The sequence below is a fragment of the Idiotropiscis lumnitzeri genome, chromosome 1 (genome assembly GCF_059441095.1).
Source record: "Idiotropiscis lumnitzeri isolate Australia: NSW breed Sydney's pygmy pipehorse chromosome 1, RoL_Ilum_1.0, whole genome shotgun sequence".
NCBI classification, from domain to species: domain Eukaryota; kingdom Metazoa; phylum Chordata; class Actinopteri; order Syngnathiformes; family Syngnathidae; genus Idiotropiscis; species Idiotropiscis lumnitzeri.
Window position 1 is genome coordinate 44,010,862 of NC_142391.1, and position 22,905 is coordinate 44,033,766.

The 22,905-nt window shown below is 39.7% G+C and overlaps 1 protein-coding gene across 1 annotated transcript in view; it reads left to right on the forward strand.

The window, feature by feature from the left end:
- LOC148344737 (breakpoint cluster region protein) overlaps positions 1 to 21,967 on the forward strand; it is a 34,381-nt gene extending 12,414 nt beyond the window's left edge. The window contains exons 2-23 of the mRNA XM_088302166.1: positions 6,419 to 6,588; positions 7,615 to 7,719; positions 7,899 to 8,084; positions 10,906 to 11,013; positions 11,215 to 11,275; positions 11,364 to 11,416; positions 11,513 to 11,653; positions 13,494 to 13,615; positions 14,109 to 14,274; positions 14,627 to 14,746; positions 14,921 to 14,996; positions 15,077 to 15,181; positions 15,256 to 15,330; positions 15,633 to 15,730; positions 15,868 to 15,999; positions 18,718 to 18,777; positions 18,955 to 19,064; positions 19,292 to 19,431; positions 19,988 to 20,122; positions 20,196 to 20,301; positions 21,042 to 21,204; positions 21,275 to 21,967. Coding sequence (XP_088158292.1) covers positions 6,419 to 6,588; positions 7,615 to 7,719; positions 7,899 to 8,084; positions 10,906 to 11,013; positions 11,215 to 11,275; positions 11,364 to 11,416; positions 11,513 to 11,653; positions 13,494 to 13,615; positions 14,109 to 14,274; positions 14,627 to 14,746; positions 14,921 to 14,996; positions 15,077 to 15,181; positions 15,256 to 15,330; positions 15,633 to 15,730; positions 15,868 to 15,999; positions 18,718 to 18,777; positions 18,955 to 19,064; positions 19,292 to 19,431; positions 19,988 to 20,122; positions 20,196 to 20,301; positions 21,042 to 21,204; positions 21,275 to 21,364 — 2,522 coding nt within the window. The 3' untranslated portion in view covers positions 21,365 to 21,967. The remainder of the gene's footprint in view (positions 1 to 6,418; positions 6,589 to 7,614; positions 7,720 to 7,898; positions 8,085 to 10,905; positions 11,014 to 11,214; positions 11,276 to 11,363; positions 11,417 to 11,512; positions 11,654 to 13,493; positions 13,616 to 14,108; positions 14,275 to 14,626; positions 14,747 to 14,920; positions 14,997 to 15,076; positions 15,182 to 15,255; positions 15,331 to 15,632; positions 15,731 to 15,867; positions 16,000 to 18,717; positions 18,778 to 18,954; positions 19,065 to 19,291; positions 19,432 to 19,987; positions 20,123 to 20,195; positions 20,302 to 21,041; positions 21,205 to 21,274) is intronic.
- Positions 21,968 to 22,905: the final 938 nt, after the last annotated feature.

The window sequence follows — 22,905 nt, forward strand, 5'->3', positions numbered from 1 at the left end:
CCCCTCTAAAAGACTCTGTAGTGATTTAAGGGCTTTTTTTGTGATGAGATTTACGAGAAATTGGCACGCCCCCTTTTGGAGCTCAAATTATTTTTTTCTGCTTTCAGCGTCTACGTCACAGCAGGGAGGCAAGCGAGGTAATATTGCCCGAATTGTCAGTTCTGTTTTCTAAAACAGCCACCAAAATGCAAATGCACATTACTGTTCTTGTCCACTTCAACCTGTGAAAGTATAAAAGCGTTTTGCACAATAGTTTGGATTTATTGACATCAAACGTGAGCTCATGTGAGCACCTCCACAAAATCAAAAATACTCTGCCAATTGATTCTCCACTTACACAGGCTGAAGCGGACATGAGCAAGAATGTGCACACGAAACCCAACTGGTTATATTTCAGATATTTAGCTACGCTAAAGTTGGGTCAACTCTCAGGGGGCAGACAAAGCTGACAGCAGCCGGCAGACGCTATAAGCAATGAAAGTACAATGATTTCCAATCGGTCTCTTTTGTAACTCTGCCAGAGACATGGAGAGAGTGGAGGGGGGCGTGGCCATATTCCTCATAAAAAGTAGGCGCTGAAACCGGAAAAAAATAACGAGCCGAGCTCCAAAATTGGGCGTGCCAATTTGTCGTAAATCTCATCACAAAAAAAACTTAAATCACTACAGTCTTTTTAATTTTTTTATTTTAGGGGTGAGGGGGCATTTTAGTACTGATGTCATTTTTACATACAAACCTATTACTACATAAGTGCCAAAGTTAACGTCAGTGAAGTGTCTCTTTAAGGGTAATTAATTTGTTTTTGCAAAAATCATCAGTGTGTTCCAACGTGTTTTTTCACACTGTTTTCGTAGATTGGAACTACTAGGCTTTGATTATTTCTCTTATGAAGCACATTTCAGGCAGTGGTCTCGCCACTCTGAGCTATTTCTACACACTGATTAGTAGGTGCACTGGGCTGGGTGGCCTAGTTCTAACCGATACTGTTCACTGTTTGACTGGCACTAATTTTAGGCTGGCCTATACAGCAGATGAGAGGGCGTGTGCGGGTGGCCCTCGCTACTTCCACAGTCCATGTGGCTTAATGGCCATAGACTGACGTTCTGATGTTGTGGCTAATATTTGACCAGTTTGCCGAAACACATAGGGGACGAATGCATTACAGATCCACCATCTACTGGATGTTATAGGCACTCCAATTAGTTTCTGTCGGATTCCATTTTACTTCTCTTGGCATGCATTGCACAGCTTGCAGAAACATTTGGTCTTTAATGTTTTCTCCGACTGCACTGAAGCAGTCCCACATCTCACAGAATGATTGAAGTGACATAACAGGTGTATTCGCAAATTAGGTGACGCTGGTAGTTGGAATAGTTAGTTAGGTAGGTAGTTGGATCTTGATTGCTTTTTTTTGCTTTGTAAAAGTGATTCGCAATGAATCACTGCAGCTACTTAGGTTTTCCAATATTCTGATGGTATCAGCATTAGGCAGTAGACATTTCATTAGTTACACCTTCACAATGGTAAAGATAGGAATTCTGAGCTGTCCAGCCACACTTGGTCCTGGTACCTGCATCGCCGCCTCCACCATGTCACTGGTCGGAATTCAAGTGATTGTATCCCTTCAAGTGATGCAGTGGATCCATAGTAATTTATGTGCCACGTCCAACACAATTCTTTTTAAAGCACAGATCACACTTTATTTTGATCAAATGTTTTTAGTGAGCTCTCAAATTGAGCCGAAGTGGCGTCTCTTTCTTTGTTGTTGATGTTGTACTGACATTTTCCCCCCTTGTAACCTGTTTCACACTTGCTAATTCTGATAGCCAGTGTGCTACTTTGACTATCTTAGACCCACGATTCACTTTTACCTTGTCAGCTAGGTTACAACAAAGGGTTGAAAAGACTGCGAATGTTCTGAACATTGCTACAACTTTCAAATAGCGCATATTAATCTGTGCCCAGAGGAGTTATTTATTTCTGGATGTAGCTCAACTTTGTATGGCCAACATCGTGTTGTTCTTCAGGTCACAAAATTGTCAAATATAGTCATGCGCTCATTTTACCCCTCAATTGCTTCAAGGCATGAATAACAATAAATTCTACACCATTCTACTGAATTTTTAACAATGCGTCAATTCAATATCTGTCGTGCCTGACCTCATTGGGATTACAAGGAGTGAGAAGGAACCTAAACCATTTGACAGATCAACCTGGACGGATGGCCAGCCAATCGCAGGGCATGTACAGTTATAGTTAAGCAACTATTTACACTTGACTTCATTCACACCTATACTCAACTTAGAGTCTTCAATTAAATCAGTATTCATATTATAGGAATGTGGAAAGGAATAAAACCCTGTAAAGCACAAAGAGAACACGCAGCAAGAATGGTGCTGAGACCTAAACCTCAGAACTCGCTTGTTGTTTAACATTTCTGTGCCGAATTCAAATCATGTACTTTCTGCATCCATCACTATTTTATCTAGTTCCTGTTTATTTTTGAATGCATGCAAGAGAAGCAGATGGCCCTGCCTGAGGTATAAACACACTGATCAATTAACTGCACTGGCCTCTGCCTTTTACCGACAGGCATACAGAGGTTTATGGATGCTGCTATTCTAGCTGCACAACTGAATCAATAAACCTCTTTGCCAAATTTCATACTAGTTGAATCCTATTTTATCTAGGTTGACTTCCATCTAATATAAGTGATTGTGATGTTCTAGTTTTAAGTCAACAATGTGTAGTGAGATATCAGCATTATCTGGGTATTTGCCAGCACCAATGTTCACTTTGGACCAAATGCTGAAGGATGATGTTGGCATGACAAAATGAGACCCAATGATTATCTGTGTGAGACTGAATCTCTGATTTTGTAACAGTCTCAGATGTACAGCTGTCGCTGGCCGCTACCATAGTTCATCTCTGTGGATTAGGATTAGGGATTTGACGATGTCTTTGCTTTGTCATCAATATCGCAAACCAAAATCCCACCTTTTCGTTACTTTTTTTGAAGAAAAAAATAAAGCTAAAGAAAACAACTCTGTTTCCTAATGACTAATGACTGTTTAAATTTCCAGAACAGGGAGTGTAAGTTTGAGTTGCTGGTTTTGCCTTGGTGTGTTATTCATGGCATACTCTAGATGGAAATTTAGGGAAAACAGCAAAGTGTGTATATATCACAAAAATTACAGTTGCATGAAATTCTTGAAAAACACAAAATTACAGAGTTCAGGCACAAGCCTGAAGCAAATACAGCTTCACTCTGATCCACAGCTGGTAGGCTCCGCGCTTATGTAAGGTCATTAGAGAGTATTTATTACAGCTTTATTGCATGGTTGAAACCATTATGAGATGCTTTAGAACAAGACGGGGAGGACATGAACCTGTCTATCCAGTTGCAAGATGTTCTGTGATGCTCTCACTGCAGACCCTGCAAAAAAAAAAAAAGAAAAAGGAAAAAAAAGCCCATCTGAGGCTATTAAAGGTGCCCACAACATATGCTGGTTTTGCTATGTTTTTGCACAAACCTTTTTTTTCTTTAATCCGGGAAGTATAAACCGGGGAATGGTTTCTTCTCCATGACATCTGATACGCATCAATCAGCATTAAAATATGTAATGGTATTCAATAATTTTTACAGATTGTAAACATAATTCCTCAGGGATTAATACATTATATATATGATAAGTATTGAAATTGTCTTCTTTCCTTTGTAAAAGTTCACAAAGGACAAAAGACAAGTGACTTACAACAACAAAAATTATGTCAAAGAGATCTACGGAACATGAAACTGAACTTTTTTTGTTACACTAAACTATTTCATTTGATGCTAGTATTGGACTATCGTGTGGATTTAATTATTCAGCCACTCTTCTTAAATAATCGCACCATAATCGTTTGACAAAGTTAATCTTTGAAAAATCAAAGTTACCTGTACAGTAAATATTGTACTTTATAGAACATGTGCTTTTCTATAGGTGGAAGTGAAGCCTGTTTATTAAAAGATAACCTTGTGCAGAAGGTCTGTTTCCGCTTTGGTGTTGAAGATGAATTTCCCGGACAGAACTGCCTGGACACTTCCTCAGTAGTAATTCTTGTAATCATGACTGCGAATAAAAACAATTTCATTTGAAGTCCCCTTTTCTCACACTGTCACATCAGAATGCTTCTGAAGTTTTTACAAACTATCCCGTTAAACACTCAATATATTGTACTATTTTTTGAGATGATTGAATGTGTAAATGTCCCCTCTTGCCGAGTGTGGTATGTATAAGGGATAGGAGGGGATCGTTGTTGTCGCTGCGGCCGTTGAGAGGATGTGTTATTCATCCTTTGGCAGAGCTAATGTATAATCTCGCTGGAACACAGAGTGGCCTTTCACACAGGACTTCCCCTGTGTACTAAAGCTAGCTGCTTGGCCGGTACTCATCTCTTCCTCAAACAGTCAAAACATGTCTCTCCCTCTCTACTGGCTCTCGTCTCTGTTGCCGTCTTTTGTCACAGGGTGTCTGTAGATGTCACTGTGTTAAATGCGCCCTTCTCCGGCCTCTTTAGGTTGTCTCAGCTTTGTCCACCCTCACTTTCCGGAATCCTCTCTTTCCTGTTTTCAAGTATTTTACTCACGTCTCTTTACAAGCCTGGCACCACTTTGCTGGATGCATGCTTGGATTTTTTTCTTCGCTTCATGAGATCCCCTCTCACAGTCATCAGTGATCTCTGTGACAATAATGTTGATAATTCAGATAAGTGATGGTGACTCAAGGCAGTGATTACTGGACGCATCTTCATCTTCCAGGTGTACTATAAGTCGGAAATCACATGGGGCAATGTACACTGTATTTGGAACATGTTTTTCTTGCACGTGATCATTGTTGGCCCGTTTATTTATTTTTAAAGTGCCACCATTTATACTTATAAGATCATTGCAACCATGCTTCATTTTGTAAATGTTTGATTCGTTGATCTTGATCTAATGAAGTACTGGACACCAAAGCAAACAATAACATTCTGTATTGTCTTTTAATTCACTCAATGGACCCAAGCTCTAACTGCCTGGCACGGACTTAGGGTTGATTTGTGCAGGAGGTTGGGTTGTGAAGGTTAGAAGAGGAGATGTTGCCAAAGGACAGAATGCCCATTGAGTGAAGGGCCATCATTTGAATCATAATTTAATTGTGTTGGTTGTTGTATGAATTATTTGTGCTCCATATCATTTTTTTAAGTGCTCTGTAAATGCAATTTCTATGGCCAATCATCTGGGTGAGTGACGTCACTCATGCGCCAACACACGTTTTCACATTGAAGTCTCACATGCACATACCAATGCAATGAATGAAGTTGGGATGTTTGCGTTTTCAAGCCGGAAATACATTCCCTCTATTGAGCTGGTGACAGCTAAAGATGAAAATTATATGGTTGGTTTGTACACTCACTCCATACTTTAGACCAGTCTTTCTACTGTAACTTAAAAATCAAGTTCAACGAAACATTTTCAGTGACTGTTCGGTACATCGATGTTTACAAACAGGTTGTGTGGAGCAGTGCTGCGACTGATGCTGTGGGTCCTATCTATCTATGTATATATATATATATATATGTATATATATATATATATGTATATATATATGTATATATATATATATATATATATATATGTATATATATATGTATATATATATATATATATGTATATATATATGTATATATATATATATATGTATGTATATATATATATATATATATGTATGTATGTATGTATGTATATATGTATATGTATATATATATATATATATATATATATGTATATATATATGTATCTATATATGTATGTGTATATATATATATATATATATATATATATATAAATATAATCACAATTTTTGGTAAAAAAGGCTGTCTTTATTTTTAATAAAAACCTAATCCTTAAACATTTGTGTTAACAATTGACTTCCAATAAAGTATTGGCAAAAGCAGTTGCCATTTTTATGTCGAGGGAATTGTCAGAACCAATAAAGTAACTTGTCTAAGTTTGTAGAGAATCAATAAAGTTACTGTGTTGCTTTTAGAATCACGTAATCAATAAAGTTACTAAGTTACTTTTTCGAGGTGATTGTGGAAACACTTTACTACTGATGAAAAACATTAAAATGTAAAAGGTGTTAAAATGTGTTTGTCGACGAAGTGATCCATTGCCAGCTGTATAATGAGCTTAGATACAAATCATTCACATTGAACAATATTCCATTGAAGCTTGTGTTTGCTCATGTGTCTTCATAATATTTGCATTTGCATTAAAATGAACTTGGATTTCTACCAAAGGGCAGACATAGCGAGGCAATTTTCCTCAAATATTTCAAGGTCCAATGATTAAAAAACAACTCATGCTGTAACATTTGTTCTTTGTTTCTGACAGATAACGAGGCCCCTCCATCATTTAGTTATGATCTGGAACACTCAGAAGAGCCATCTTGTCAAGATGCTCTGTCCTTCACTGGCTCTCCTTCCTCATCGCCACAGCTCCGCTCTAAAAGCCGATGCAGCCGAGACACGCAGTCATCTGGTTCCTTGGAATCTACGCTCTCGGTAAAGTTAATGTTCATCTTATATAAAGTATATTACTCTCAACTGTTCATCCTCTGATTTTAGATGTGGGTTTATATGTTAAAATATTGAATGATAGTGCCTTATAATGCTTTCAAATCTAAACAAGGCAAATGATATCAGATGCTGGGTGGAGCAAATATTCTGGCCAATTTGAAGACAGGCTGTCTTCTCAGCAGTGGTGTTGAGTATCTGTTAAATCATTATAAGACTATTCCCTCCATCCATTTTCTTTATGGCTTATCGGCACGAGGGTCACGGGTGAGCTGATGCCAATCCAAGATGACTGTCACTGCCCTAAAACTCTGGACTGGTTGCCAGCTAATTGCAGGGCACATACCATGTAGACAAGCAGCCATCCACAATCACATTCAAACCAATGTTCCTTCTTACACCCAACCCTAACGAGGCACAATGCAAAATGGATTGATGTGTATACCGTTCTGTTTCTAATATATGATGCAACTTTCAGCTTGTCCAATCAGGGGTCATCACAACAGGGAGAATAGATAATTTTTGCAAACCTAAAACAGATTAGAATGCTTTTCAGTATAAAACGTGGCGTTGCACACACAGCACACTTAGTGTGGGCAAACGGATGTTCCCCTCCTTGGTTCTGTCTTCATCTTGTATGTGTGGTATTTTTACCTTCTGATTTTTACTCTTTGTGGTCTTCAACACTGATGGAGGAAATGTAATTTCTGAAATTGAGGCTCCTAAATGATAGCCTGCACTGAGATGACTGATGTCTTTGACCTGTTGAAATAATAAGCACTGGTCTGGAATCACATTTATCTTCTTGAAGATAAGGCTAGCGTCTGACTGAAACCCTGTGGAATGTAAAACTCCCACAGAGTGAAATAAAATATGCCGTGTCCTTAATCTTACAACAATATTTGTAGCCACATGTGTGCAGTCAGTTAATAACAGGTCACACATCCATCAACAGGATACTTGTTATATCCCAATATGAATATGAATGTTTTCTCTCACTCATGTTCGTGTCAGGCTGAGCTGGACCAGGAAAAAGGGGTGGAGATGAGGAAGTGGTTTCTGTCCGGAATCCTGGCCAGTGAGGAGACCTACCTCAGCCACCTAGAAGCACTTTTGATTGTATGTTCAACACACACACATTTTCTCCATACAGTAATTATTAATATATTTGTTTAGCTTCTTTGTAGGAAATCCTTTTGGTAGCAAGCATCACACAATTTCTGAATGACGTGATTTGAATTTGAAACTCTTGTTTCCGTACTGTTCATTGGTAACCTCATGAATTTTGTTCTTTAAAGCCCATGAAGCCTCTAAGGGCAGCAGCCACAACATCGCAACCAATGTTGACCATCCAGCAGATAGAGACGATTTTCTTTAATGTGCCAGAGCTCCACGAGATCCATAAAGACTTCTACGACGCTCTGCTTCCTCGTGTTCAAAACTGGAGCTACCAGCAGTGTGTGGGAGACCTCTTCCAAAGACTGGTATGATCTCATTTTAAAATTTGCCAATTTCCCATTAAGGCCCTGAATTATGTCTTGTCAACTCAAGTTTAAAAGTCAATGAATTATTCATTGCATGAGGAAAATAGTCAGATCAAAACATGTTCTGGCATGCTAGACAAAACCTGTTTTCTACTTTTTGTGATTTAAGCCAAGAGAGAAACAAGGTGATCTGGAAGTATAACATGGGTTAATATAAAAAATGGGTAAATATAGAAAACTTTGTGTAGTGAAGTCATTGCAATGAGAATTCTTTAATGGTGTTCCTTCTGGCTTAAAAAAACTGAAACCTTCAATGGACTAAGGCTGGTACATTATGTTTTGAAATGCACACGTGAGTAGACTGCCCGCAGTCATCTTTTAGCCCCATAAAAGCATCGACTCACTGTATGAGACGCAGTAAAAGAGAACAAAAGGTTCTATAGGAGGTTACTGGATAAGAGCTTATTTGGTATTGGTGCAAGATGAAAAACACATGATTTATATATAGACATGACGAATTTCCCTCCCTTGCTTTGCTTTCTCTTGTAACTCCAGGCCAAATCAAGCTTGATCTTCGCATGTTGTGACACGGCAAATTACCAGTAACTCTCATCGATCTGGTGTTAATGGAAAGACAATTGACACACTTAATAGACTATCCATAAAATATCTAACAAGACAAAGAAAGAATGCAATATTTATCTAATATTTAGGATTTACTGCAGAAAGATATATTCAATGTTTCTTATGTGGTTTTACCTCAGGTTTTTGGTTAGCAATAGGGGTGGGCGATATGGCAAAAATATTCTATCACAATTTTTTACAAATAAAACCACAATCACGATGTTATCACAATTATTTTAGACTCATTTGCACATTTTTGACCATTTTCAACAATCTTATAATGAAAAAAAAAATTAAAGCCAACTCAGCTTTCTAAACAGGTTTTAATTTAAATTAAATGTGCAGTGAACGCAAACAGTAAAGCTAACATGTCACCCTAAAAATATTGCTCATTGTGCGGGTCTAGTACTTTGAACAATCTTCAAATCCCCCATTTTCTTTCCACTGTTTTAATAGGAATTATGTCTTTAGCAAAGTAATAAGTCACTGCCTCAGTTACTTCTTTCCGCCACTTGTTTTTTTTGTTTGTTTGTTTCTCATATGGAGTGCCCTTGTTAAATGACTGCGTTACCGTGAGTTGTGTTGGCTTGGCACTGGCAACTGCCTCTGGCTACCGTATGTCTGATCTCCGTTTGGTTTGAGTGTCGCCATCGTGTTTTGGGTGCTCTGTTGGTAAGCGATTACGTAAACATGTTTACCGTGTTGCCATCCGACGTCCAAATGGTGTCTCTGCATATAACTGAAAATAAGGTTTGCGCCTTAAAAAAGCTAAACCAAATCCACACTGTGGATGTGGAGTTTCTTTTCGGGACAAGTTCTGTTCCGTGGTGACTTTCCACCATGGCTACCCGCCGCACAAACTAACGGAGGAGGGAAGTCACGTCACATAGTGTGCACTATGCGTGCTGTGATTGGTTGGTTGGGTACGCGCCAGCGGCTGTGAGCTGCCGTAGAGCTAAACTATATAGAATGTGCCCTATAGATGATCTAACGATCTTTCGGCGACATGAGATCGTCAACACACGACCTAATATCGTCATACCGTGCACCACTATTTTGCAGTATACATGACATGGCTAAAAATGGCCAACATTATTTTTTTGTTTTACTACACTAGATTCAAGTTTAATTGCACATCCCCTACTGAAGGTGGCAGTGTGTGCGTGGTGCTGTAATTTTTCAGAGCCTGTACGCAGCAAGTATTAGATATAAGTGTAAGGGTTTTTTTTTGTTTTTTGCAGCGATCATGTGTACACAAAGCACAGCAGGAAAAAGTAATGATGAAATGGCGGAGAGAGAATGTTAAAGTTATTCTTTGTTGAAAGTGGCTGCATATTTTTTTCTTTTCTTTACTATTAATAAGGATACAATTTTATCCGGAGTTGGTCTGATAACAATTTTATAGAAAATTTATATAATATATAATTGCTGTGGAAAGTGTTGGGGGGTACTTCCATCTTTTGGGGGTGTGAAACAGAAAACAATTGGGAAGCACTGCCTTTGAGATGAATGTAGGTGTAAATGGTTATTTTTCTATACATGTCCTGTGATAGGTTCGCGACCACATCCTCTTATTATTATTATTATTATTATTATTATTATTATTAACAACAATAATATATTAATATATATTAATAATATCATTAAATATGCTAATAAATAAATATATATTTAATGTCAGACATTTTTCACAATAGTATTGGAAGAATCTGACCTGTGGAAAATCTCTTCTTTTCTAAATTTTTGTTTAACTTAATTAATTAAGGATCCCAAGTTGCTGTCTTTTTTTAGAGCTCTCTCAATGTTCCTTGATTCATGTTCAACATCTAGTATTTGTACAACACACCATTGGTTTATTTCTTTTTCAGGACTTTCCTAAATTGTTATATTTGCTATGGGCAACATTTGTGTAATCGCTCTGGCTGACTACCATACTCTAAAATGATCAGCCGGGACTCAACAGATCACTTTTCCTTTACTCCAGTGTTAATCCTCACTGTTATATGTTGGTTTTTGTCTTCCTGGAAGCTAAGCCTTTTATTTTTTTTAATTATAAGATACTGACTACAATTAATCCCTGCATTAATTATTACAATGTTTTTTACTTGCAGTATTTGTTTAGTTAAAACCCGTTAGTACCTTTGTTCTTGCCCAACAGTTGGTGGAATCTAATTTGGTTTCTCCTCATGTCCTGCAGGCCAGCCAGCTTGGAGTGTACCGGGCCTTTGTGGATAACTATAAGGTTGCTGTGGCGACAGCAGACAAGTGCTGCCAGGCAAACACACAGTTTGCACAAATATCTGAGGTATGTAATAACACTACACACAGCAGGAACTGCAGCAGTTGAGTATTTGATGTGGTGCAGCTGCCCGGGCCAAGTGATGACAGAGCACTTTTTAGTGGTCCTCACAGTGTAAAGCTCTTTGTAATGGCACAGATTGTTTTCATTTCACAATGCTTTGGGGCACTTGCTCTGAATTGATTTTGAATTCTGTCTTCCTGACAGAACCTCAAGGTTAAAGGTACAAAGGACAACAAAGACCAGTCAGCAAAGAAATCCCTGGAAAGTGAGTATTGAGTGAAATGACATAATCCAATCTAAGTACTGTTTCTTGAGTCACGACCACTTTTTTTAAGCCGGTCCCTTCTGTACAGCTCTTCTCTACAAGCCTGTAGACCGGGTGACACGCAGCACACTCGTTCTGCATGTAAGTCAAACTGTCTTATCTTACTTGGACAAGGGCATGAGCATGGACTTTGGGACTAAAATTGTATTTGTTTTGTTTGTTTGTTTTTTGTTTTAGGACTTACTGAAGCACACTGCCTCCAGCCACCCTGATTATCCACTACTACAGGATGCCCTGCGCATCTCGCAGAACTTTTTGTCCAGCATTAATGAAGAAATCACCCCTCGCCGGCAGTCAATGACAGTAAAGAAGGGAGAGGTCAGTTCAACACCCAACCTAGCAATGTCAAATAAACAAAATAGGCACATGCTTTATATATGGTTGCTAAGCACTCCATTAAAACCAATATCAAGCGGGGTGGATGAAATGTTTGTAATAATTAGGTTACCTTATGTTGCTGCATATTAAAGCTATGGTACACTTAATTGCTTATGGATTTATATTCTTCCACATGAACTACATCAGTAGATGCTCTGCAATATTAAACTAAAATTCAATGTTAATCAATTATCAGTGGAGTGCCTTACAAGCAGATGTTCTGGGTTGTAAATCTCAGTTTAGGCTTTTCTGTGTGTCTATGTGCCGAGCACTTTCTTTATAAAGGCATTTGTAAAAGTAATTGTGCCATTGTTAGCTAATTAAGCGTTCAGCAAGTGTAGCTGCGTAGTCAGTTGGTTGTGTTTGGATCATGTTGATGTGATCATTATTGCGGAAAAACCTAACAAATACACTTGTTCACGCAGCTTTGTACTTTTCCAAATTCAAATTTAGTGGGTGTGCAATATAGTCTGCTTGTGCAAACAGTCACCCCTTGACACAAGCTCCATTTTTTTCTTTGCTGACTTTCCTTCAGCCATGTTTGTGCTCTTTTTTTAAGAATCAAGCGCAGTCTCTGACTTATAAAACTGTCAAATGTAAGCATAACATGGAAAGGCACACCTTAAAAGGACTGTGGAGCCACTCTTGCAGCTCTGTCAAAATGTTGTTTTACACATTGTTGCTTTGAGCTTAATGTTAATGGCAGCATAACATTATGCTGAATGTTGATTCTGCTGGTTTATATACACAGGATTCAGGTAAAATGCCCTTCAGAAATTCGGAATTCGTCTTCAACGGGCCCCCTTTATTGTGATTGTTAATGGTAACAGAGCAAAGCATAAGGTGTTCGCAAGCTCCAATAAAAGCTGGCCACTGACTCATCTCAGTCTGTCTGCCTTAGTTGTGAAGGAAGTGGAGCAAAAGGAAGCTTATGACTAACCAGTGCAAACGCAGGAGGTGAGGGTCTCTTTGTTGCAATTGAGGAAGGCCTTATGATTAGCGGAGAGCTCCCTCCCATCCTTCCCAGAATTAACCTGGAAGGAGTCTCATCATGGTAGAGCAGCCCGGTGTCCTGCCTGAGTGTGTAGCATTTTTGTTCCACTTGCTGGTGTCTTAGAAATAGTTTGATGCAAATGGGCCAGCAGCGTTCAAAGTGCACATTGAATAGTGCTCAATACTCAGTGTCATTGTAGGCAATGATTAAAAAGAAAGGGTGCACTAACGGCTGTTTTTTTCCATTGGATTATTGAGCAGTTGCCATCCCCTTTTGTGTCATCAAAGCAATAAGCGGATGTACTCCTACCACGTTTTGAAACCAGGACAGAGCCAGACATGGAGTGCCTCTTGTCCTGCATGGATTTCCTTGTTTTTTTTTTCATGCCGCAGTTAGTGTTTGGCAACAATGTCTCACATGGGCAGTATCAAAATGTAAACAACCCCCACCCAGAGGTCAAAGTTCCAAGAGCTAACAGCCCTATGCCTTCAACAAGAGGAGTAGGCTCTAAGTTTAAGAGCTAACAATTTTTGTGTGTGTTATGATGATACGGTAAATGAAATATACTCAAGAAAGGTTTTCTGAGATTAAAAAACACATAGACACTTGCTGCTTAAATTTGTGGCCATTTATCTGAGAGCTGTGATCGTGTAATCTAAAAATTAGTACAACAATATTATTTTAACTTGATCCAGTAGTGGCAGACAGATTTTGGAGGCTCACTACAATGTCAGTAATGATGTTGTAATTTCTTTAGCTTCTGTAATTGTAGCCTGTTGTTGCCAGAATCGCCAGCTTCTGAGGGACCGCTTCATGGTGGAGCTGGTTGAAGGTTCCAGGAAACTCCGTCATGTCTTCCTCTTCACTGACCTGCTGCTCTGTACCAAGCTGAAGAAACAGACTGCAGGGTGAGTGAGTCCGAGTCAATACCCTGCCTGGAACCTGAATATTCCATTGTTTCATTCAGATATATATATATATATATATATATATATATATATATATATATATATATATATATATATATATACATGTGTATATATTTATATATATATATATATATATATAGAGAGAGAGAGAGAGAGAGAGAGAGAGAGAGAGAGAGAGAGAGAGAGAGAGAGAGAGAGAGAGAGAGAGAGAGAGAGAGAGAGAGAGAGAGAGAGAGAGAGAGAGAGAGAGAGAGAGAGAGAGAGAGAGAGAGAGAGAGAGAGAGAGAGAGAGAGAGAGAGAGAGAGAGAGAGAGAGAGAGAGAGAGAGAGAGAGAGAGAGAGAGAGAGAGAGACAGAGAGAGAGAGAGAGAGAGAGAGAGACAGAGAGAGACGTTCAAGATGCCAAAGTCTTGTAAAACATACACAGACGTGAAGTGAACAACAAAAACATTTGCATTTTGTTCATTAACAGGAAAGGACAACAGTATGACTGCAAGTGGTACATTCCTCTAGCCGACCTGACCTTTCAGACCATTGAGGACTGCGAGTCGACCCCTATCCCTTTAGTCCAGGACGAGGAAATTGATGCCATGAAGATCAAACTGTCCCAGATTAAGAATGAGATCCAAAGAGAAAAGGTAAGGATTCCCGGAGAAAGACAAGGACTTTTCATAAGGAGCAGAAGGTTGCACGTTCAAGACCCACAGGAGAGCAAAACTGTTAGAAATCCTAGATGAGCAGTCATTAACCAAAATTGTAATTTGAGATGTCAATCTGCTTTCAAACACTGCCATTGTGCTATTGAGCCCAGCACTGAGCCCTCTCACGCACATATCTTGTGAATGCATGTGTGTATATACAACTGTCTTGAGGTATTCTTTAAGCATTTCTTACTCTTTAGATAGTACTAATTTCATAACGGAAATGGGAATGTTACTCGAACCACCTGTAAAAGCAACGTATTAAAGCCCTGTTTTTGTTGATTCGTAGAGAACCACCAAAGGACCCAAGGCGATGGAGCGGCTGAAAAAGAGGTTATCAGAGCAGGAGTCTCTGCTTCTTCTAATGTCACCCAACATGGCTTTCAGAGTGGCTAACAGGAATGGCAAGGTCCAAAATCTATTTTTCATTTCAAGTGTTTTATTATTACTGTCCAATTTCATATCTTGTGATTTAGCTGATGAAGTATTGTTGTGAATGATATTATGCTGCCCCCCAGTGTTGAGAACTTGTCATTGCAGTATTTAGCCACCTTAAACCATAAAGTCCCATTGTGCCATTCAGGGTTTCACATTTCTGATCTCGTCAGACTACGAACGCGCTGAATGGAGGGAGATCATTCGCGAACAGCAGAAGAAATGCAAGTTATCACATCAGAATATATAATGATGCCGTTGTCCGTTTGTGTCGGATTTAAATGTGTCTATACTTGTCTGGTAGGCTTCAAGAGCTTCTCTCTGACATCTCTTGAGCTGCAGATGCTTACTAACTCATGTGTGAAACTTCAGACTGTCCACACTATTCCAGTGACCATGAACAAAGAAGGTGAGCTTCACAACAGTTTAAAAAATTGTTGACTTTTATCTGAAGATGTATACTCACTTCTTTTTCCAACATAGACGACGAATCCCCGGGATTGTACGGCTTTTTGAATGTCATTGTACACTCTGCGTCAGGTCTCAAACAAACTTTAAGTAAGTGACATATTCTCGTGTTTTTGACTTTATCGGGTGGTCTAGAGTGGGGTTATGATGCCACGTCTTGTGCAGTCATTACTTTTGTGTCTTAAACTGTGAAATGGAAGAACGGCTGCAGAAGTGGGATTAGTTAAGAATGCTGTGTTTAAATTGTCACAAACATCACTTTAGGTTCTCCTTGTTTGCTTAAACACCAAAGGCCATTTACTGAAATGGTAATAGCAGAATTAAAATAACATTCCTGGACACGGGTATTGTATCATTGATTCCACTCTACCACGTCTGCTTGTACCCATCAGACCTTTACTGCTCTCTTGAGGTGGATTCCTTTGGCTATTTTGTCAACAAAGCCAAAACACGTGTGTACAGAGACTCTACTGAGCCCAGCTGGAACGAGGTGAGAACTTTATAGAGGAAGACATCTCTCAGCAGAGGGCTTTTTATATCATGCCTGCTGCATTCCATATGTATTGCGTGTGGATGGCATGGCATCATATGGATCTTTAACAGTATGTCATCTTGGTCCCATGCAAGGAGTTTGAGATTGAGCTGGAGGGCTCCCAGACTCTGAGGCTGCTCTGCTATGAAAAGTCTTGCAGTAAACCCAAGCACAGCAAAGAAGATGGAGAGATGACAGACAAGATTATGGTGAAAGGACAGATAAAGGTACCGTGTCATAGTTTTGCCAGTTAAAAAATATGGATAGTGACCAGCCCAAGCAACCTGAACTCTATAACAACAACAACCTGACCCAAATCGTTAATATTTTTATTTGAGAGTTAAAGTCGTAGAGATTCTTGTTCGGACCTAAATCTATGAGCCGTTAGCTTTTGGTTGGATAGAGTCAAGATTTCACACGGGTGGTCCTTACAAATGGGGGGCATAATCTAAAAGACAATTTATAAGGCTTTGCAATTGTTTGTTATAAAAAGAAGGAAACAATTTACTACACACAAAACTTTTTTGCCATAATCATTCTGAACACGTCACAAAGGAATAAGGGAAAAAATATAAACTGACCCCCAGATGTGCAGTTTATCTAATGTTATACAATTTTTAAAAAAAATACTGAATTGAATGTATTGTTGGCCCTTTATTTATTGCAATAATCTCCCTATTGTGATTTATCTCCATTGCTGTCCACTTGCCCCGTTTTCTCTAATCAAGTCTGTGTGACTCTTTTTACCGTTTAAAAAGAACTGAGGTGTGCATTAGAACGTGGGTCACATCAACGTGACCTCTGATAGAGTGTTGTGACAGAGGGTGGATTAGACTTTGGGTTGACCAAATGTAGCTGTTGGCATAGGTCCAGAGTTTGCCAGAGGGAGGAAGACACAAAGAACCCAGTAAAGGGATTTCCCTGGAGAGGTGGGATAGAAGAAACTTTTCAAAATATAAAAAATAACCAAATGGAACTCAACTCATGGCTCGAGTGTAAATATTTTTGTGCTTTTTACTGTAAAACACGCGCACGACCCTAATGAGGACGTGATGGATGGTTACGTTGCATCAAAAAGTGCGTACTTTAAATCTACATCTCACCTCTAGTTCTGTCATAAGTATAATGATGAGCGTGTGGGACCATCATTGTCACTGCGCTACACAATTGAAATCAACATTTATCGTGAGAAATACCTTATTTGTTAATTTGCCTTATTTGAATAAGACACCTGCTTTATGACGGCGAGAACGAAGCTGCTTTTGGTTTTCGTGAAAGAAAACTAAATTGTTGCTTTGTTGAGAAGAAGAGAATATTTACAGGTGTATGATTTTTCATTTGCACCCCTAACTAGATAACCCCATGTAGTTTATTGCCCAGGTGGCATTCAGCACTTGAGACAGTGAGAAGCAACAGCAGGCGTGAGCACGTTGTTGATAAAGAGGGTAGGAGGGGATTCTCGGCAGTTAATCCCTCAAATCCAACAGGGAAGTAGAACAACACAAAGGCAGCAGGCTGCGTGGCTTTGTTCCTTTCTCTGACTCCCGCTGGAATAAGCACTCTGACTATGTGATGTATTTGGAAAGTTTGGGAAGGATTTGCCAGGGCTTCATTGATGAGGATTTTTAAGACTCTGCAAGGCAAAATGGACTGTGCACGGGCGTGAGTGCAAGATGGAGCTACTGCTGCTGTTAGTTTTGCTTTAGAGCCGTTTTCTTGTTGTTTTTTGCCCTTTGTTAGTCAAAGGGACATTTTAGAAAGGTGACAGGGATCATGCCAGAAAGGATGAGTGAGTGTAATTCCAGCGTGTATCAGACAATCAATGCATTGGAAGAAGAGGTTGATGCAGCCCCCAGAAAATCACCAAGTACAGGGGCCCGTCTTTGGGACAGAGTCCGTAGCAGTCTGCTGAGACCAAAGGTAAACATCCAAAAAATGTCTCGGGGAATCTGCTAAAGATGTTAGCATCTCAAAGCAGATTTGATTGAAAATTGGTTTCCCTGCCCCATTTATTTCATTAAATGGAATTTATTTCTCCCTTGTGACATTTGATTTTGGTCTTTAATTTTTTCCAATGTTGTCACAACGTAGATAAAAATGCAGGACTGACTATGTGTTTTTTATTTGCCATTTGTTAATTTGAATTTGCAAAAGCTGTGTTTGCTTTTGATGAGAACACTAGAGTAGTGGTTTTCAAATGGGGGTATGCGTACCCTTGGAGGTACTTGAAGGAACTCCAGGGGTACATGAGATTTTAAATAAAACACACAAACCTGCAAAAATCCTTTAAAAATAATTATTGAATTAAATAAATGTTTCGGGAAACTATAAGGTCATAAATCAAATTTTATTTTCAGTAGGTTATTCAATTTCATTATTTTAAAAACCCAGATTCTCCCCCTTTACTAGAATGGTTCGACCCAACTTGTCACATGCCATCTCTCGTTGCCTGCCAATCACTTGAAGACGCAAACCATGAAGTCGTGTTTGAAGCGTAAGCCTTCTGAAAAAACTCAGGTACAAGTGCAAAAGACGGACAATTCCGGTTGTATGTTGAAGATTGTTTTATTTGGATTTATTCCCAGAAATTGCAATGCTCTTTTTTTTGTGGACCAATGCAAATGAAGTTTGAAAGGTTCTAAAATGTAATAAATCAGACACTGATGGCATGTTTAAAGTGTTTTTATTTTTTTAACCGAAAAATACATTGCACTGGTTAAGGGGTACTTTTCTGAAAAAATATTTCACAGGGGGTATAGGGTACATCGTCGAAAATAGGTTGAGAACCACTGCACTAGAGTGTCCAAGTACTGAATATGTAATGAAAATCAAGAATAATAATTAATCATACAACCGACATTCTCTGAATTGTTAATGGTGGCTATAACAGTACAGAAGTAACATTTTGCACACTGACTGTATTTATATGCATTTTATTTTTACAGTTGGATCCCCAGAACTTGCAAAACAAAGACTGGCAGAGGACGGTCATCGCTATGAATGGGGTGAGTAAGCAAAGACATAGTGCAGTTGCAAAAGTGCCCAAAATGATAAGTGTACAATTGCAACGTAAAAAATGTTTTATTTCTATTACTGTAATCCCACTTTAACATTTGTAAGATGACATAAGGACGTCTTACACTATATTAACAGGCTTTTCTCTTCCTTTTCTCCTGATTCAGGTTGAGGTCAAGCTTTCCATGAAGTTCACCAGCAGAGAGTTCAGTCTCAAGCGCATGCCTTCACGCAAACAGTCTGGCGTGTTTGGGGTGAAAATTAATGCTGTAACAAAGTGAGTTGACCATGCGCTACACATTTCAGTAGAGGAACACAAATAAGTTGATAAATTAAGAAATGATCAATGTTGATGGTTGAACGAACACATGGCATACTGTTTGTGAGGCACCACCTAATGTTGTAATTGGTCAACCAATTTAGCTTTGTTGATTCATGGTACGTACTTATTGTTTTGTTGACTTGACTTTGCTGATTTATACCTCGTTTCCCTTGCTTTACCAGACGAGAGCGCTCCAAGGTTCCCCTCATTGTAAGACAGTGTGTTGAAGAGATCGACCGAAGAGGGATGGAGGAAGTGGGCATTTACAGGGTGTCTGGTGTTGCAACTGACATCCAAGCTCTTAAGGCTGCCTTTGATATGAGTGAGTTTCACTTCAATATGGTAAAGCTTCATTTAACAATTGATTTCCACCTGAAGACAGGTCGCCACGATGTACATTACAATATTGTGCCGCTCATTTATAGTATGATACTTACATTGTCATTTGATTTGATCTACTTTACATTGTACTCTTTTCAGATTCCGACTCAAAATGCATATATTCATGACACATATTTTCCAGATGGAACAGTGTAGTGAATTATTGTCTTGAGGTCGGGTGTGGTTGTGGTTGGGGTGTTGATGGGGATTTAGGCCGTAGGTGGAGCTCTAGAAAAGTATTCTCTTCATCTCTACACCCTTGCTGTAGATCTGTATAGATCATGCCTGAGTATCTCTTTTTATAATATCCTTTTAAGATGAGAACTACGTAACTGCTTTAAATTGTCCGACAGTTTTTTTTCCCAGTGAGTGTATGTTAAATTTCGAATGCCCTTAGATCTAGTTTAAGCCTGTGAATCCTGAACAAATTAATAATCTGTTCCTAAGATCCTCTCAAAGATGCTGAAGAAACAGATCTTGTGTTGTCCTCTTGACAGACAACAAGGATGTGTCCGTGATGATGAGGGACATGGATGTAAACGCCATTGCCGGTACACTGAAGTTGTATTTCCGCGAGCTACCTGAGCCTCTTTTCACTGACGAGTTGTACCCCAACTTTTCCGGAGGCATTGGTCAGTCACAAATTCAACTTGTTTTTTAACCTTTTGCAGTACACCTAATCCATAATATTGTGTTGCCATACAGCGCTTTCAGACAGTGTGGCCAAGGAGAGCTGCATGCTCAACCTGCTGCTATCTCTACCAGAGCCCAATCTGGTCACCTTTCTCTTTCTGCTTGACCACCTGAAAAGGTAAAATGCACCTGACATGACATGGCATGTCATGTTATGTCAGGGATGAGCAAGGTATGGTCCTTTCACCAACAAGCTGGCGCCTATCCGAGCTGTCTTCAGCTGCGGGCACGCTGAATTGGTTGCCAATCGCAGGGCTAAAATGTATTTACGTATCCTTAATTTTCATTTTTATTCAGTTATTTCGTTGTAGAATTGGTGAATTGATATATTGGGAATAATACAATTCAAATTATTCGTAAAATATTTTTTACATATCATGTGTAATGTTAAAATTGTATTTTGAAAAGCAGTTGTTTCTATATAAATACAAAAAACATTATTATGACTTATTTTAGGAATAAAAAAACATGTTTACATATACTTACACGTTATTTGATCAAACAGTGATTAATCGTAATAACAAATTATTCATTTGTGGTGCAAATATTTGTCAACTGGGGGTTGTGAAGCCTTTTGAGACTGTTGCGATAAAGGGCTACACGAATAAACCTAACTTGAATTACATGAATTCAAAGTAATAGTGTAAAAAATGTGAGTTGAGTGTTGAATTAAATTTCACAATTTTACACATTTTACATGCATGGTTTTTTTTTCTTCTATGAATACCTAGCCTTTCCGTCCATTTGAAAAAAACCATGAGTAAATAAATTAACTAAAAGTTTTCCTTACACTGTTATATGGTTTGTGTTCAACAGACAGAAATGTGAAATCTCCAACCTTTTCTCCTGTTCCGATAGGGTGGCTGAAAATGAGAGCTTCAACAAGATGTCTCTGCACAATCTGGCAACCGTTTTTGGACCCACTTTGCTCCGGCCATCTGAGAAAGACAGCAAAATCACAATAAGCAGTTCACAGCCGATCTCCATGAATGACAGCTGGTCTCTGGAGGTCATGGCTCAGGTAGGACTTGGCAGCAAGAGAGAAACATCGACTGCAGGTCGGTCGTTCACCTGTTCCTTTACCTTCTCAGGTCCAAGTTCTACTTTACTTTCTTCAGCTGGAAAGCATTCCAACACCTGACAGCAAACGACAAAGCCTTCTCTTCTCCAGTGAAGTATAACTGGAGTTTTACATGCTAAAAGCGGTGCAATGACTGATGCACAATTTTGCCACTAGATGGAGTAATCACCTCATCACTCGTAAAAAGCAAAGCTTTCTACTTGAGCTTGGATGAGCGTTGACCTGATTTGTTATCACCCTGATATATGCATAAATTGTATCTCGATGAATTGTATATTTTATAACACTTTTTATAATTTAATGAAGTCTTTTGTTGTCAACATGAGTTGCTGCCCATCATTGTGCACAATAGCGATATGGTCACAGATAGTGAATTTGTAATATTTGTTATTGCTTTTAGGACTGATGACTGTGAATTGATGGAATATAAATGGTTTGAAGTTTTCATGTCTACTCACAGTGTTTGTCCCGGAAATGTTTGTGCCACGGGCTTCGCATTGTGCTTACACAGAGACAGAAATTTGTAATTAGCATCCAACATGCAGGCATGTTGACCTGAAATAAACTGGAAGGCTGTAGTCTTATGTGTAAAGGTTACAGTATGTCATGGTGGTGTCTTTTGTTGAAATGTTTTCATTATATGTCACAATTTTTTAAGTTCCTTTTGTCGCTTCTTCATATTTTGTCCTTCCTATTTTTGTTAGTTGCCTGTCAAGATATCGCCTTGCGGCGATGAGGAGGTGGACCCAAAAGGCGAGGAGGCAGGAGGTGGATAGGGTTAAGGGAATTTATTGCCACTCTCAGCAGGGACAAACAACGGGGCGTGGACAAATCAACAACAAAAGGCAACAAAAACGAGACGGGAACGAACCAGGCGGACAGGGAATGATGACACGAGCAATAACAGGAACGAAACGCGAGTTGTGAGAGTCCGTGGTGCAGCAACAGGGAGCCAAACAGGATAATGACCCGACACTGGGTTGAGGGCATGGGAGGTATAAATAGTCCGGTAATCAGGGGAGCAGATGGGGAGCAGGTGTGTGATCGTGAACTGGGAACAGGTGCGTGGCTGGTGAGAATGAAAACAATAACACAAAGCACATGGCAGGGAGGTGACGAAAACAATAACAAAAGACACATGGCAGGGAGGTGACGAAAACAATAACAAAAGGCTGTCATGCCCGACGCGTATCATGACAGTACCCCCCCTCAAGGGACGGATTCCAGCCGTCCCCAAGAATAACAAAAAAGAAAAAACCATGTCCCAAAAACAAGGGTGGGCGGAAGGGGTCGGGAGGTGGGTCAACGACCCGTGATCGAGGCCGGTCTGGCGGATGCCCGGGGGGCCAGACCAGCGAGTCCTTTCGTGGCCCTTCAGGGGGCCGTGCGGGTGGCCAGACCAGTGCGTCCCGATGGGGCCATTCAGGCGGACGTCCGGGACGACCCGAACTCCACCTTGAGTCCGCTGATGGGGCTGAGACGAGGGGCGGCGGCGGGACGCTGGGTGCTGCAGAGGACGGAGCTTGGACCGGCGTTGAGGCGGGCGCAGCCGAGGCAGGAACTTGGAGCGATGGCGGGACGTCGGACGCCGCCGAGACGGAGACGAGGCATGGTGGAACGCCGGACCCCGCCGGAGCCGGG